Source organism: Tachypleus tridentatus, chromosome 9 (assembly GCF_004210375.1).
Source record: "Tachypleus tridentatus isolate NWPU-2018 chromosome 9, ASM421037v1, whole genome shotgun sequence".
In the NCBI taxonomy this organism is placed as follows: domain Eukaryota; kingdom Metazoa; phylum Arthropoda; class Merostomata; order Xiphosura; family Limulidae; genus Tachypleus; species Tachypleus tridentatus.
Window position 1 is genome coordinate 109,197,018 of NC_134833.1, and position 15,370 is coordinate 109,212,387.

Sequence of the window (15,370 nt, forward strand, 5' to 3'; positions counted from 1 at the left end):
ATCTGAGTAGGGGGAATATTTTCAATGCTTCATGAACCTTAAGTAAATGGTATTTATGAAACATGATTCACAAATTGTTTATGAGCATTTGCGATTATGTAGTACAATAAATACCTGTTTTGTTTGTTTTCGAATTTTTTATGCGAACCAGTACAAGGACATTCTACGCATAGTTGTCTTTAATTTTGAACGGAAAGACTAGAAGAAAGCCAATTAGCTAACAGCATCCACCGACAACTCTAGAACTGTAATTATTTGGTCGAATAGTGAGACCAAACAGACGAATTTCATTGACTCGCCTTCTGAAGTAATAAGCGCGTTTCTGTGGCAACGGGGTACGAATCGAGAATCTGTTAAGTCAGGAACTTCAAAAGTCACTCCTTCACGCATAACAGAAACATAACTGTTTAAGACAATGAATGAAAGTAAATCGTTAATTTATTAATTCTATGACAGGCTATTGATGTTAATTTTCAATCCATCACTTAATGTACGTTTTTTTGCGTATGACAAATTATTTCAGATGAATAACGTCACTATATATGTATATATAAATTTCTTAAAAGAAAATTAATTTATTTCAAATCCAAATGTAGCATAATGCATGTTTGACACGCTTATACTTGTTGTGATCTTTTAGTGATCCTAATGCTCTACATTTCGAAGACGACGTTGTTGACAGAGTTAGCGGTCGTTTCGAACAAGTTGAATGGCCAGCCTTTGATAACGTTCTTCAGAAATACATAAGTCTAGGTATGGGAATTTTCTACACGTTTATAATCATGCAAAAACTAAAGTTATGAAAAGCTTATTAATCAGAATAATGTTTATAACTTTATGCACACTTTAAGAATTCATTTCCTTTCGGGATGAGTGAATTATATGAATGAAATTAAACTCATTGAAAACGTTGCTAATCATTATAATTAAATTCGACATCAAGAAATAAAACGAAAGCCCTTAAAGCCAAATAGTTCCAAGTGAAATATGTAGACACAAATAATTGAGTTAAGTGCTCTAACAAAATACAGTAATATGCATTGTGTAGACAATAGTATGATTCCAGTAAAACACAGGAATCCTTCTATAGTAACGATTTTTAATCTAAAATACTGTGGGTTTGAAAAGTGTCGGATACACAAACCAAAATACACTAATATTTTGTATTTCTAAAGTTTAATTATTTACATTTCTGTGTAAATTACAAACGCTTTATAGCAAAAAACTATTATTTTTAGTATGAGACAGTGTTATCGTTTCAAATACCTGCTGTGAAGACGGATAAATTATGAACCATACTTACTTGCGTGTAAATTGCCCTGTTAGAAAACACATTAGCTACTCTGATAACCAAGTCAATCAATCCTACACTCGGATGCCTCGCTAGTTCTTATCCTATTATTCAGCTCACGCAAGTATGTTAATAAAGTGTGATAACCTTTGTTTCAGTGACACAATAAAAAAGTGAGCTGGGGGGACTTTAACTGTTAAGAACAATGTAAGAAACCCATTATAAAACTGACTATGTTAGTTGTTTTCATGCAGTATATACATACATATAAACAAAAGGCTACTACTTTACGATTTTTAGATACCACAAATGTGTCAAAGCTAGATTTCACCAATAAATATTCGTACATTTCTTATCTATTCTAAGTTTAGCTAGCTATTTCTTATCTTCAGAACTTAATGTCATTTATTATAAAAAGGGTAAAATTGATTGATTGCTTGATTGTTGCTGAAAAGCATAAAGTTACACAATGACTTATCCGTGTTCTACCTACACCGGATATCAAAACCAGATTCTTAGAGTTGTAACTCGACAGGTTGAAAACTGAGTTACTGGAGAGCGAAAACCCGTGAGAGAACAAACGTGATTGCTTTGCTCGACATGTCGGTTTTCAGTTAGAATAGCCATACGTGCTTGTAGGCCAAATGAGAAATATCTAATGAGACTATGGCCTGAAACAAACTGAAACTAAGGTAATTATACGCCATCATATAATTAATATTCGACCATAGCATGCATAAAATTATTAATAATATCTTGTTAATGAATGATCATAGTTTGTTTGTTTGTTTTGAATTTCGCGCAAAGCTACTCGAGGGCTATCTGCGCTAGCCGTCCCTAGTTTAGCAATGTAGGTCTAAAAGGAAGGCAGCTAGTCATCACCATCCACCTCCAACTCTTGGGCTACTCTTTTACTAACGAATAGTGGGATTGACCTTCACTTTATAACGCCCCCACGGCTGAAAAGGCGAGCATGTTTAGTGCGACGGGGATGCGAGCCCGCGACCCTCAGGTTACGAGTCGCACGCCTTAACCCACCTGGCCATGCCGGGCCGTATGATCATAGGCCAATAAATTTGTTCAGTATAACTCTTTCTCGATTTGTCTGTCAATTCTTAAGAATAACTATTCAGGATAAAAAAATCAAATACATTTATTTCAAAAATTGGCTAAAACTCAATAATGGTAAATCTCATTAAATAAACAAGATAACTTGGCATTGAATATTTCTTCCGTTAAGTTTTGTTGGAGATTTGATCTATCAAAACAATATTATTTTGCGGTTTAGACTCGAATATCAGTATTCGGCCCAATGAGATATGTTTGTTACTGAAAATCCTTGAAAATGCTGAAACCAGTTGCTTCGCTTAGGCTGACTTCATTGTTTAAAAATATAATCGTAATTTAACTATAATACTATAATACTAAGTAAATATCTATATGAGTTTGATTGTTAAGCAAAATCGCTTGTCAGGTAGTTATAGTGTAGAGTTTTCTTTTCTTTTTCATGTTTTGAAGACGACACAACAAAGCAGATAAAAATTTGGAAAAAAAATCACAAACACAATTAGATGTAGTAAGTAGTACAAAAAGGTAATCTTCAGCTACAATATGTTATCGTAGAATACTTGACTGTTCAATTAACGTGTTTGGGAAATCGATAAACAATAAAAAATAAGAAATAGAAGCGACCATTGAATGTATAAGTAATCATATATCTAATTTTAATAAAAATGCTACAACTCCAGGACTAATACTTAACAAACACTGTACCTGAACCTATAACTTAAGTCTTTATCTTTCTCAAATGCCTTACATGACTTAGTGTTTAATTTATTGCTTAGTGCATAAAATCTTTGTTAACTAGTAGATAGTCTTTTTGTAGGAGTCAAGCCAAAAATTCGTGACCATTATCGTGCACATCAGCTCTCTTTCTGGAACAATTTAATCCCTAAAATACACAGAAGCGGCACAGGAGTATACCCTCACCACAGTTTCCTTGGTAACCCACACAGTCAAGATGGAGTTCTACCTTCTGACATACTATCTACAACAGCTGATGGTAATGTATACTCGACGGAGGTTTCCAGCATTCCAACCACTTTAAACCTTTTGGGAACATCAAGTGGACCATCAAGTACTCCACTTGTTGAAACCACTCCAGGAGTTCTTCCAAACAATTCCACTGGCACAACTCAGCCATCTGAACATAGTACTTATTCTACAGCGCTCAGTGTCACCATTGCAGTTGGCTGTTCCCTACTTATTCTGAATGTCTTGATTTTTACTGGAATGTTTTATCAAAAAGATAAAAACAAACTTGAAGCTAAGCTTCAAAAGAATAATCACAAGGTAAAAGGCAAGCTTCACGTCTTGGTTTGGTAACTAGAAATCAGTAGATAAATGAGGTATTTATGTGTTGTGTAATAACCGCTTTAATGTTTCACGATGCAAAGGAATTCCTGCTGTAACCACATGAAGATTAATGACTACTAATGTGCTATCAGATGGGTTACAGAATTAAATCTCGTGCAAAATCAGATACTTTCGAGCTTCATTACTGTACACTTATCTACATATTTAGCAAGATTAATAATTGTTCCTAATATCGTTTAACATTTGCTTAAATCATATAATTTATGAAAAATCAAGAGTGGTCAATAAAGTAACTTTATGACTACTGAATAATACTTCAAAAGTGAAATTTCTAGCAAAATATGTTGAAGGGCAGCTAACAGCATTTATGTGTGTCTGGGTTTATGAAAAACCACTTTAAAATGTGTGTCTTAACTCCCTGATTCTGATATACATTTTTATTTAACTTCAGTTAGCATTTATATTCACTTTTTACTGATGTGTATACAGTTTTAAATAAAACTTTGTGCAAAATCTAATCTCATTTGCTTGCTCTCTTGACGAACGTTTATTGGAGAACATTTTAAAGTTCAAATGAATTTAAAATAATAATTATTTAATTATGTATGTATGAAGTATGAAATCCTAAATAGGATTAGTTAGTTCCGTATAGATGTACTTTGCATTCGTTTGCACGCATTATTTGTATTTAATTAAATTTAGTGATTGTCTCAAAGGAGGATCTCTCTTTGGTATATTTCAAGTTAGCCTCTGTATTTTAATTTTTCTCCCGTTCTAGCTGTTGTTGTTTCTGTATAAAGCTAACTTGTTATATTTAACGTATAATGAGACATCAGGATAATTACGAAATGGTTAAAACACAGGGCAAAATGCAGTTTTAGTGACTTTTACTTTAAACAATATTACTGCAATTACATGGCAAGTGTTATGACAGTTACATGACAAATCTCTGTAAAGCGATTTGAGCATCGTTTATAGGTCGGTAAAACGTAGATAATACGTTACGTTTAGCGTAAAATCAAATACATTTTTTTTAATTTATACTTTATTAACCATTCAAAATATATAAGTATAGAGGAATGATGACCATCTAAGGTTAAAACATGCATTAGACAACTGATTATCTCTTTCTATAGAAGGATCCATATGATAGTTGGCTATTACTAACGGCAAACTATTTCATTTTTTTAGATGAAGGTAACACAAGAGAATGACAACATTGCAGGAATTCAGCGCAAACAAGTGTCTCGTGTACCTCCTCTTTCACCTTCTAGTCAGGACCTCCCCCCACCTCCTCCTGCTCCGTCACCCACACCTCCAAAGGTACCGCCCAAATCCGTTTACAGTCCCCAAGAAGAAAAACCGATGCCTGAAGCTCAACCTCTGTTACATCATGGCTGCCAAAGGGTAGCGCCTCCTTCTAGACCCAATTCAGAGGAGATGAGAGTGTAAGATGTGTTGATCAGCTATTAGATGTTATGAACGTTTACGGTTAAGACATGTAAGCTAACTTTTCGTGACTGAGTTCTGAAAACTAATTTTTACTGATTTCACAAACGCATTAATTCAAGGCCTTCAGTTTGACCTTGTTTCATGGTATTTCTTCTGTATTTTGAATATAACGACAATAATTAATATCAATAGTTTCTCTTTGAGTTGATTTGAATCAATTGGTAGACTGGGTATTTCGTTTTATTTTTGAATCAGTAACATGTAAAAGGTTTTTCAATAAATCAAATATTGTTTGCCATGACAGTTTTTTTAATCAGAAAAATGAACACATATGTACAGTTATAAAACCATTTTTATTACTGAATTGATGCTTCACAGAACTCTGATCGTGCCATCACTTTAGGTAGACTAGCTCTAAATCTGTATTTCTTGTACAATAGTTTGAATACTGATTATTATATTTAAATACGTTAAAAAGAACTAAAAGAGAAATAAGTATTGGAAAACTTTAGGTAATTATAATAGTGACGTTAATATAAAAAATTTAAGTCCAAAATGGATTGCTGTTATGTTTAAAACTACTAATGAGAATGGTTTATACGCAATATTTTCAGATACACAATATATAAACAAAAATACGCTAAGTTAGTGGTTATAGTACCAAATTATGGAACTGAGATTCGGTGGTTTCTGTCTCATTAGCGCAAAAAAAAACACCACTCTGCGCTTTTTGGGAATCATGGGTCCCTTATAAGTGCGACGGTCAAATTCACTTAGTTGATATGACTACATTAGCCCAATAGATGGTGGCGAGAGGTCGTGACTAGTCGCCTTTTATATAATCTATTAGTTAAAAATTAGAGATGGCTAGTATATTAAAGATTTGCTCAAAATCCAACGAAATAACAAATATTAATTACTCAACTTTTTTAAAAATAACTTTTCTTGGATAAAAAAGTATATATATTTAAATATGCATATAGTGTTATAGCAAACATGAAAAAAACTAATAACACTAAATATCGTCATATAGCTCTTTTGTCAGCTTTGCTGCTTTTATAAGTATCATAGTTTTTAATATCGGTGTTCCACGCCATAATGATCCTGTTTCAGTTCAGACTTTATAAGTATAATAACTTTATTAATTTGAGACTTATGTAACTATAAAATCGAGCGCACAATACTTATTTTGATAAGTGAACTAAAAGCAGCATTTACACACCAGCTAATTAAAAGATAACGTATATTTTTACCAACGTTTCACCTTTATGGATTTTTTAGGGCTAATACATAAAATTCAAATTTATAAGACATGTTAATACTTATATTAACTTACATTCCTTATTAAGTTCTTACATTCCTTATTAAGTTTAGTTTTATTGATCAGATTGTTTGTGTGCAAATTGTACTATAATTTTCAAGCTGGGTTCGGGGTGTTCCGAGGGTGTCTTTATGTATACGTTGCATCCCACCCCTTCCCAAAGAAGACCGAAAAAATGACAAAACGTGCTAAATAAGAATCACCCTTGTGTGATGAAGTTCTAAAAGTGAGTTTTCATGGTCGCTGATCCTGGATCTGGCATCGGTCTTTCTATTTCTAGCTTTCCTGGAATACCATGTTTGAAACTACAGTATGTTCGTAACTTCATCACTAGCTAGGGGGTTTACTTTTCAACTTCGCGCAAAACTACATGAAGGCTATCTGCGTTAGTCGTCCCTGATTTAGCAGTGTAAGACTAGGATGAAGACAGCTAGTCATTCCACTCAATTGGACTACTCTTTTACCACTGAATAGTGGGATTGTCACATTATTACGCTCCCATAGCTGAAATTGCAAGCATGTTTGGTGTGACTGGAATTTCAACTCGCGTCCCTCAGATTACGAGCCGGGTGACTTAACCACCTGGCCATGTCGGGTCCACAAGTTAGCGGAACCGTTACTTAAATTGATAAAAAGAAAAAGCACGTCAGTTTCTTTATTTGCCCACGTGAAATATTCTGTGGTCCCTAAACCGATATTAATCAAGCATCAGATCAAGGAGAATGTCACGAGTTTGCTATATGTGGTTCCACTTACTTTGTACAACATCCATAACAAAAATATGTTTGTTTTAGCTAATGACTTTACAGTATCAGACCAGTATTTATTCCACGTTTTTTACTTTTTATTGGTTTGTTTAATTTTTTAAGCTTTAAAGTGTTTTCATTAAAAATGGTATACATTTTTGATAGGACAATGATAATCAAAACATAAGGTCAGACTCTTAAAGTGGCAGGACTACATCTGAAACTCCGTGCTTTTCAAATGGTCAGTTTTATATTAGGTTTTTCAAGAGTAGGATCAACAAGAAATATCTTTGTTTTTGTCCAGGAAGGAGGAAAACTTCAAATGTAGTCCGTCAAGAACCGTTCTGAAGCTGCAAAGAGGGATTGGTAAAAGTAATAAATTAATGTAATTGTAATACCATTCATGTAATGTAGGATAAAGTAAGGGTGTATAAAGTGATTGTAGGGTAAAATGTGTGAAATAAATTATTCATATAAATACAAAATCCTGATTTATTTCATTAGTTCATGTTCTACATTCATTTAGTATACCCCCGGGAGTAGGGTGAGTGCCTCAGCTTGTTGTATAATAAAAGTAATTTTATCTATAACAGTATCAAAATAAAATTACATTACTGTGCAGAACCTGGGTGCATGTAAATTTCTCAATATAAAACGGTGTGCTAACAAACTCTCACAACATTAATTTTACGGAAATGCAGGCACTTAGTTTCCTAGCAAAACCGAGTAAAAGCCTCGATCTCTGTTTCTCTACTTTTAATTGTTTATATTCTATTACTTTTGTTCATTGATAATCTTTAGCGATTGCAGTTATTGTTATGACAGAAGGGTTTGTAGAATACTAAATATTAATCTTTAGTTACACGTTGGCTGTTGTAGCCACACAAGTAGTTACCTATTAAAACAGGCCAAGATCCATTTCCCTGATTGGATTATTGTGATTCACTTTTGTTTCTGTAACATCACTTCATATAATAATATTATGATTTTTGTTTTCTTTTTTTTAAAACAACATTTTTATATTTTCCTTTTCTCCACTCATAAAATAATGTCTTATATGATCATAAGTTTGCATTCGTCACATAATGGTGGACTACAGTGACCTCCCCTTGAAATGCATTCGACGAGATCTACTCAGACATTATATCAAATCCTAATTTTAATACAGGGTTTGGTAAATACATGATTTTTTCTTGATTTTAGTAACATATACTCATAAAAGGTGTTGTGCACCTACTGTAGTCTCTTAAAACTTCTTATTTCACGTTATATGATGTATCAAATCCAATGTTAGCTACTTTAATGTTCTAGCAAGTTTTTCAATTTACTCTTACTTTCCTTTTTTAACCTTCATTTATGCCACAAACTCTCAGAACTACAAAATGATCTAATTTATTCAGTTGCAATTGCTTATTTAAATGTTAGAGTCTATTACAGTAGCTGGTAACAGGAGATTACTTGGCCTGTTCAAAATTTTGCTGTAACTGAAAATTCACTTTCCTTGCTTCCAATGGTACAAAATACGTACCACTCGCACTAAGTCCACTTCTTTTCTAATTTCATGCTTGGCCGAAAGTGCTGCTAGTCCATTCGACGTGTTTGCGTCATGGTTGATTTCAAATACGTTTTAACCAATTATGGTTTTAAAAACTTGTTTCTCATTTAGATGAAATGGGTAAACCCAGCAGAATTTTCAGTGAGACAAGAATGTTTGGAAATAACGACATTGACCTTTTCTTTTACATGTGTTTCAATACACTTCCTACGATCACTTTTCTCCTTCCATGAAATAGTCTGCAATTGACCCTCTAGTTATATTGCCCTGACTCAGTTACGTCGGTCTCTAAAAAGCTGTTTTATAAAGTTTGGTGCTCAATGCATTGTTTTAATAAGTCTCTTAGTTTATTTTTCAATAAATCTGTAACGCAGTACCGGAAACAGCTACCTTTTTATATTGAAATATTTCCTCCACGGATTTGATGATTGTGTCAATAGTTTTACAAAGAAATTGATTTGGAAGTTTTCTGTGGGTCATGGATAGTTTCTTCACATGCTATTTAAGAATAGTGTTTTCTTTCATAATCAAATCTGTTGTTCTTCTGAAAGCATTCCAATTATTTCTGCAAGTTTGTGTTTTATTCACCAATTATTTTGCAATAATGTTGATAAAGAAAATATTTTGTTGTTTCTAATTAACTGGAGAACATTAAAGCCAGTCACTTTCTGTGAAACTTTTTCATACAAGACATTATGTCACAACAGAAGACAAGCCACAAATATGAAATTTGAAAATATTTCATTTTGTGTGTGTTCTGCTATAACAAAGTTGCATCAGGCTATATGCTGTGTCCACAGAGGAGAAATCTTGACCTTTATTGCAGAGTTACAAATCCAACGATTTATCGTTTTTCTACCAGAAGATTTTCATTTCAGAACACGATTTGTTTCATTAGTTTTTCTGAGGATGTTGTCTTCAAAATGGTATTGCAGTGCACCAACAATATCTATCTACTTTTCCATCTCCTATCATTTAATATCTTCATTATTAAATTGAAAACGTTTTTTATCAATCATTTGCTTCAATTCAATGAATGTTGCTGCCTCAAAGCGATACTTGACTACATTACTCAATGCTGTTCTTTATTTTTAATTTGACTCCACGGTTATACTCTGATCGTTAAAAGTCCTCCAAGAATAACATCATTTTCTCCAGTTTGACCTAAAGAATCTAAGATATAAGAGACTACTTACGTCTTATAACGGCAAAAGCCCAAGGAGATGTTATTTGGTACCGAACTTACCATCTTCAGTCGTAACTGATTAAGTAACTATAATAAACTGAATAATAATTATCGTGTCTCGTGTGTGACTTATTATGCATAATCAGTCGTATTCTACAAAGTAGAAATACAGACCATTTCTCCTGAACCAAACTACAGCTAGAAACAAATGAAATATAGTGTAACGGATAATAATTATGAAGGCCAGCTACAAGTTAAAAATTATTTATGAATATGCTTTGGAATATACAAAGATAAAATGAAAGAGCTGGATATATATAAGAAACTGAAAAAGCTTTACTTTTGGCGTACAGTCACATTTCATGGACAGCTGTTAATCATTATCATGAGTAAAACTGAAGGAAAAAATCGAGAGGCAGACAAAAGCTTACTTTGTTCGGTTACATTAGAAAATGGATTGATGGATTGGTGATGAAATGTTTGAGCTGGGAAAGTTAGTTTAGGAAGCAAGAAATAGAGCACAAAGGAAAACCATAGTCTTCGATCTCTCAGGCTGGGAAAACACCATGATGGATTGACTGATGTCTGGAGTACAGCAAAAGACAATCGAATTATACTTGGACTTTCTAGAAAAAGTTATCACGAGCCACGGTCTTGTCAGAAATCAATTCAATTAGTTCCTCTGGATATCCTTTTCCAGAGAGTGCTTATGGATTTATTGTGTCATAACTATTCCAAATATTATTACACAACAAGCTCAATGATGCTCAAATATCCAGTAAGCTTCATAAAACTTCAATTTTCGGATATGAAAAGATTCTCGTTACTTCCATGAAAAACAACATTTTGAGTTTCATAAATCATTATCAGTATAGCTGGCAAATTCACATTGTTAGCTGTAGTCAAGCGCAGATTTCTCGTATGAACTAGTTTGTCAATTTTCAGTCAAAATTCTAAGATTGTCTACTGTTGATAAGCCTCCAGATGATGTGCTAATGAGCCATGTCAACGTAAAAGTGGTAACACATATTTGCAATCAGTTTTCCACCAATTGATGAGGGTGAAGAGTTGGTTGGGTCTGAAATATTCCAGAAAAATTAAAACACTGAATCGCGTATTAGAGCATATTGCATCCATTGCTAGGTAATTTCTTTTTCCCTTTCCAAGTTGTCGTATAAAATATCTTTATGTGTCGTTTCTTCTCTTGTTGTTTTTGGGAAAGGCAAATGTTTATAAAATTACTAGTCCCCTTTCTTTGTACCAATAACTGCAGTGCTTTAATTAGATTTTATGGCTATATATACATGTATCAACTAAAACAAGTATTTACACGTGCATTTTCACTTTCTTTCTGCATTTCTTCACTCATTAGAATTGTTCTATCGTAGCAAGTTGTAGTTTCCTTAATTTCTGACACAGTGTAACTAAAATGTGTGTCAGAAGTGTTTTCTTTAAAGTTTAGAAACATCAGTTCTTTACAAGTCCTAATTGCAGTCTCTTCACTTTCTTTTCAACTTCATTTGTATTTTAAATACACCAGTGTTCTCGCATTCCTTTTCCAATAATAAACACTAGAAAGATAGTTCCGTCTGTCAGTTAAGTGTTTCTTATATACGTTAAAATCAATCTACTTCAAGTGAACACTCATGTTCTAATTTTAACTATCCCTCGCTTTTTACATATTTTAATTCTGTGCCTTTTTCGATTAATTGGGTTAGTTTGTTTTGAATTTAATGCAAAGTTACACGAGGTCTATCTGCACTAGACGTCCCTAATTTAGCAATTAGCCAACTCATGGGCCACTTTTTTAACAACAAATAGTGGGATTAACCGTAACTGTATAACGCAACCGCGGTTGAAAGGGCAAGTATGTTTATTGAAACAGGGATTTGAGCTTCGACCATCAGATTGCGAATGGAGTGCCCTAACCACCTGGCCATGCCGGGCCCTACGTAATTTGATAGTCGCAAGCTCGAATCCCATCTCTGAACAAGTTTGACCTTTCTGCCATAGTAGCATGATAATGTTATGGTCAGTCGTACTACTCATTGGTAAGGATTAGTCCAAAAGTTTTCGAACTGTGACGCTGACCAACTGTCTTCGCTGTAGCCTATAACTTCACAACAAGAGACAGCTAGAGCAAGTAGCCCTCATTTAGATTTGTGCGAAATATATATGTGAAACGAACAAACAACCAGCTGTATAAGAACCATTTCATTTATTTTCTTCTATTTAAGTCTATATTATATATACTGTCATCTGAACTTGACTACAGACATGCTGTAATTTTAGACTCCTCATTAGACCTAGCTACTTTTATATGTCACGTGAATTTACTTTGTTTATTAAGTTTAGATACTGGTATAGGACATGCGTTTATATCTTGAATTTAGACTTTAGTTACATGCTATACACTTTCATTTTGATAACTAGTATTAAACAATCTGGATCTACTGTCTAGTCAAAAAGACCAGTCCTAACACAAAAATTGGCAGTTTCTGCAAAAAAAAAAAAAAAAATCCCTCGATAACACAGCTTTAACTCTGGGGGCTTATGACGCTAAAATCGGGTCTCGATACCCGTATAGGCAAAACATATATAGCCTATTATATAGCTTTACACTTATACCAAACAAAAGCTGTGAAAAACGATTAATAGCCTATGTTTCATGTTAATTTAAAAGAACACATGATGAAAAGGTTTATTCTCTTTGCTTTATTGTAAAAATTAGCATGAATGTGATGTAATTCCAAGTATTTTTATATTGTTAATTATAATTTCACAAGGATAGTAAAAAAGAATGTGTTATAATATGTTAATCACACCGTTTCTGTTAGTTCCAGTGCCAGCTAGGCCTTTCACTCTCATTATATTCGCGAGGATAGAACGAATATAGTAGCCGTTATAATTTATGAGTATTTTTGCTTGTTTCCTAAAATACTAAAGTTCACGTTTTTAAGTTATCAAGTACCCTTTAAAATGATGAAAGGGGTCAGTATGTAAATGTCAGGAAAAATAAGAAGATGGAACATCGGAAAATAAGTATTACATAAAATAAACAGTTTTGCGGTGTTTTTACTTAAGAATTAAAAAAAGGATAATTTTGAGGGTTAATAGCACTTATAAAAACAGGTTGCATATGACAATAGAGTAATGTGTCATTACAGAAGCAAATCATGGAGACATCGGTAACGTCTTAAATCTATGTATTAAGTTAACAGTGAATTCCCAATCGTTCAACAGTACAATGCTGTCACAGTAAATTATGGCTAAATGATTTGTCATATATAATACTGTCCGGAAAAGGAATAGTGAATAAAATTGCCAGAGGAAGATTATTATGTGCAAACAAGGATCAAAATCAATATATCAGTAAACATTATATAAAATAATTTAAAATAATATCACCCTTATAAAAAAAAGTATGAACTGTAAAAGCACAAGTTATTCCAAAAACGAATTGGCGATAGAAAGAAAAACTTGGAAAACTAAAAAAAAAATACTTTAATCTTTAGATATGTGAGTTTGTTGTAACACTAGACAAGATTTGCATGGTTGCTATAAGAAATGAGCGAATTGCTTTGACAGTGAGATGGGCACTTTCCAGCACGATATAGACATTCTAATGAATGAACTTGGTTTACTATGATAAAGCGTACAATAACACAAGAATGAATCCTGTTTACCATCATAAAAGCGTACAGTAACACAAGAATGAATCCTGTTTACTATCATAAAGCGTACAGTAACACAAAAATGTATTCTCTTTACTAACAGTTCCCCATTAGTACAGCATTAAGTCTACAACGCTAAAATCAAGGGTTCGATTCCCCTCGGTGGACTCAGCAGATAGTCCGATGTAGCTTTGCTATAAAAAACACACACTTTACTATCATAAAACATACCGTAACACAACAATAAGCTCTATTTGCTATCATAAAGTGTATAATAACACAATAATGTATTTTGTTTATTACCATAAAGAATACATAATAACACAATAATGTATTCTATTTACTATCGTTCAAAACTGTTGCCACTAATTATATGAGGTTAAACTCCTTCAATGTATAATCAGGACGCTTAGATGGGATACTTATGTCATGAAAAGCGACACGTTAGACATTTAAAACTACGCCAGTGTTTCTACATGGCATGGATAATGAAGCAAGTGCTGTTTTTATTACTTCCTCTCCTCACCTGTAAATTAGCCTTATTGCACACACTGCATGTGTTTAGCGGTCTTAAAATCCAACGACTACTTACGAATGTGAGTTTTTTTTTTTAATTCATTAAGATGTTGACATTCTTTTCAGAAGTTTGTTACAACGCATATCATACTTATCATTTTGCGCGTGAACAATGATTGAAAAAGTCGTTCCAAGGGGTAGTGAGGAAGTTTCTAGCATTGTTCTAATAGAACACTCTTATTTTTTCATTCTTCGATCCCCTACACGTTTATAAGTAAAATCTTGGGATCAAAAATGCATTTATATTAGATAGTTTAATGACCTCTATTCTCTTGACGTTGTTTGGAAAAAACGTTTGGTCCTGTTAGCACAGGTAATGACCTACAGTGCCTTGAAAAAAGTATCTTCCTTACAAATAACGACACATTTTGATGAAATACAAACAACGGAAACATTTCTTTAATGAACTCATTTTTATTCAAAATCTTAATAATGAAACTTAACTTAACACTGTTATGTGTGAAGGAGGTTGAATGTTAGCAAAACCTGCAAAGAAAATATATAAATTGAAATTTGCTAAATTGTATGAGTAGTCAACCACTTAAGTCAGAACTTGATGGAAGCACCTTTGGCAGAAATACTGCTGTGAGTCTGATTTAGATACGTCTCTATCATCTTTGCACAATGAGATGGTGTAATTTTACCCATTCTTCCTGGCAAAATTGCTACAATTCTGAAAAGTTTGTTGAAAATCGTTGGCAGACTGAAATCATTAAGTCTCACCATAAAATTTATAGTGGATTTAAGTCAGAACTTTGACTCGGTGACTAGAGAATATTCAATTTCTTTTTTCTCTCTTTTTTGAAACCTCTTCAACGTGACTTTGGTCTTGTACTTCAGGTCATCGTTCTGATGAAACATGAATTTTCAACCAAGTATCAGATTATTGTCTAACTCAAGCACGCTTTCCTCAAGGAGTTGCCTGTACTTTGTACCGCCCACCTTCCCACCTTCTCCTTACACCTGGCAAGCCTTCCAGTACCTGTTGATAAGTAGTATCCTCACAACATGATGTTCCAACCTACATGCTTGACAGCTGAGATGATGTTGACTGGTCGATGTGCTGTGTTGAGCTTGCGCAATCCATAACTCTTTGAAGTTAGATTTTTAAAAAAATCATTTTTGTCTTATCCAATCACGAAACCTTCTGACACATGTCTACAGTATAATTTACATGCTTTGCCACAAACTCC

The 15,370-nt window shown here is 33.4% G+C and overlaps 1 protein-coding gene across 2 annotated transcripts in view; it reads left to right on the forward strand.

Annotated features, from left to right (window-relative positions):
• LOC143226018 (neuroligin-4, X-linked-like) overlaps positions 1-5,417 on the forward strand; it is a 142,077-nt gene extending 136,660 nt beyond the window's left edge. Inside the window, exons 6-8 of one of the 2 annotated variants that reach the window (XM_076456387.1) lie at positions 641-753; positions 3,177-3,643; positions 4,859-5,417. In XM_076456387.1, coding sequence (XP_076312502.1) covers positions 641-753; positions 3,177-3,643; positions 4,859-5,119 — 841 coding nt within the window. In that variant the 3' untranslated portion in view covers positions 5,120-5,417. The remainder of the gene's footprint in view (positions 1-640; positions 754-3,176; positions 3,644-4,858) is intronic. The other variant, XM_076456388.1, reaches the window with a different exon arrangement.
• Positions 5,418-15,370: the final 9,953 nt, after the last annotated feature.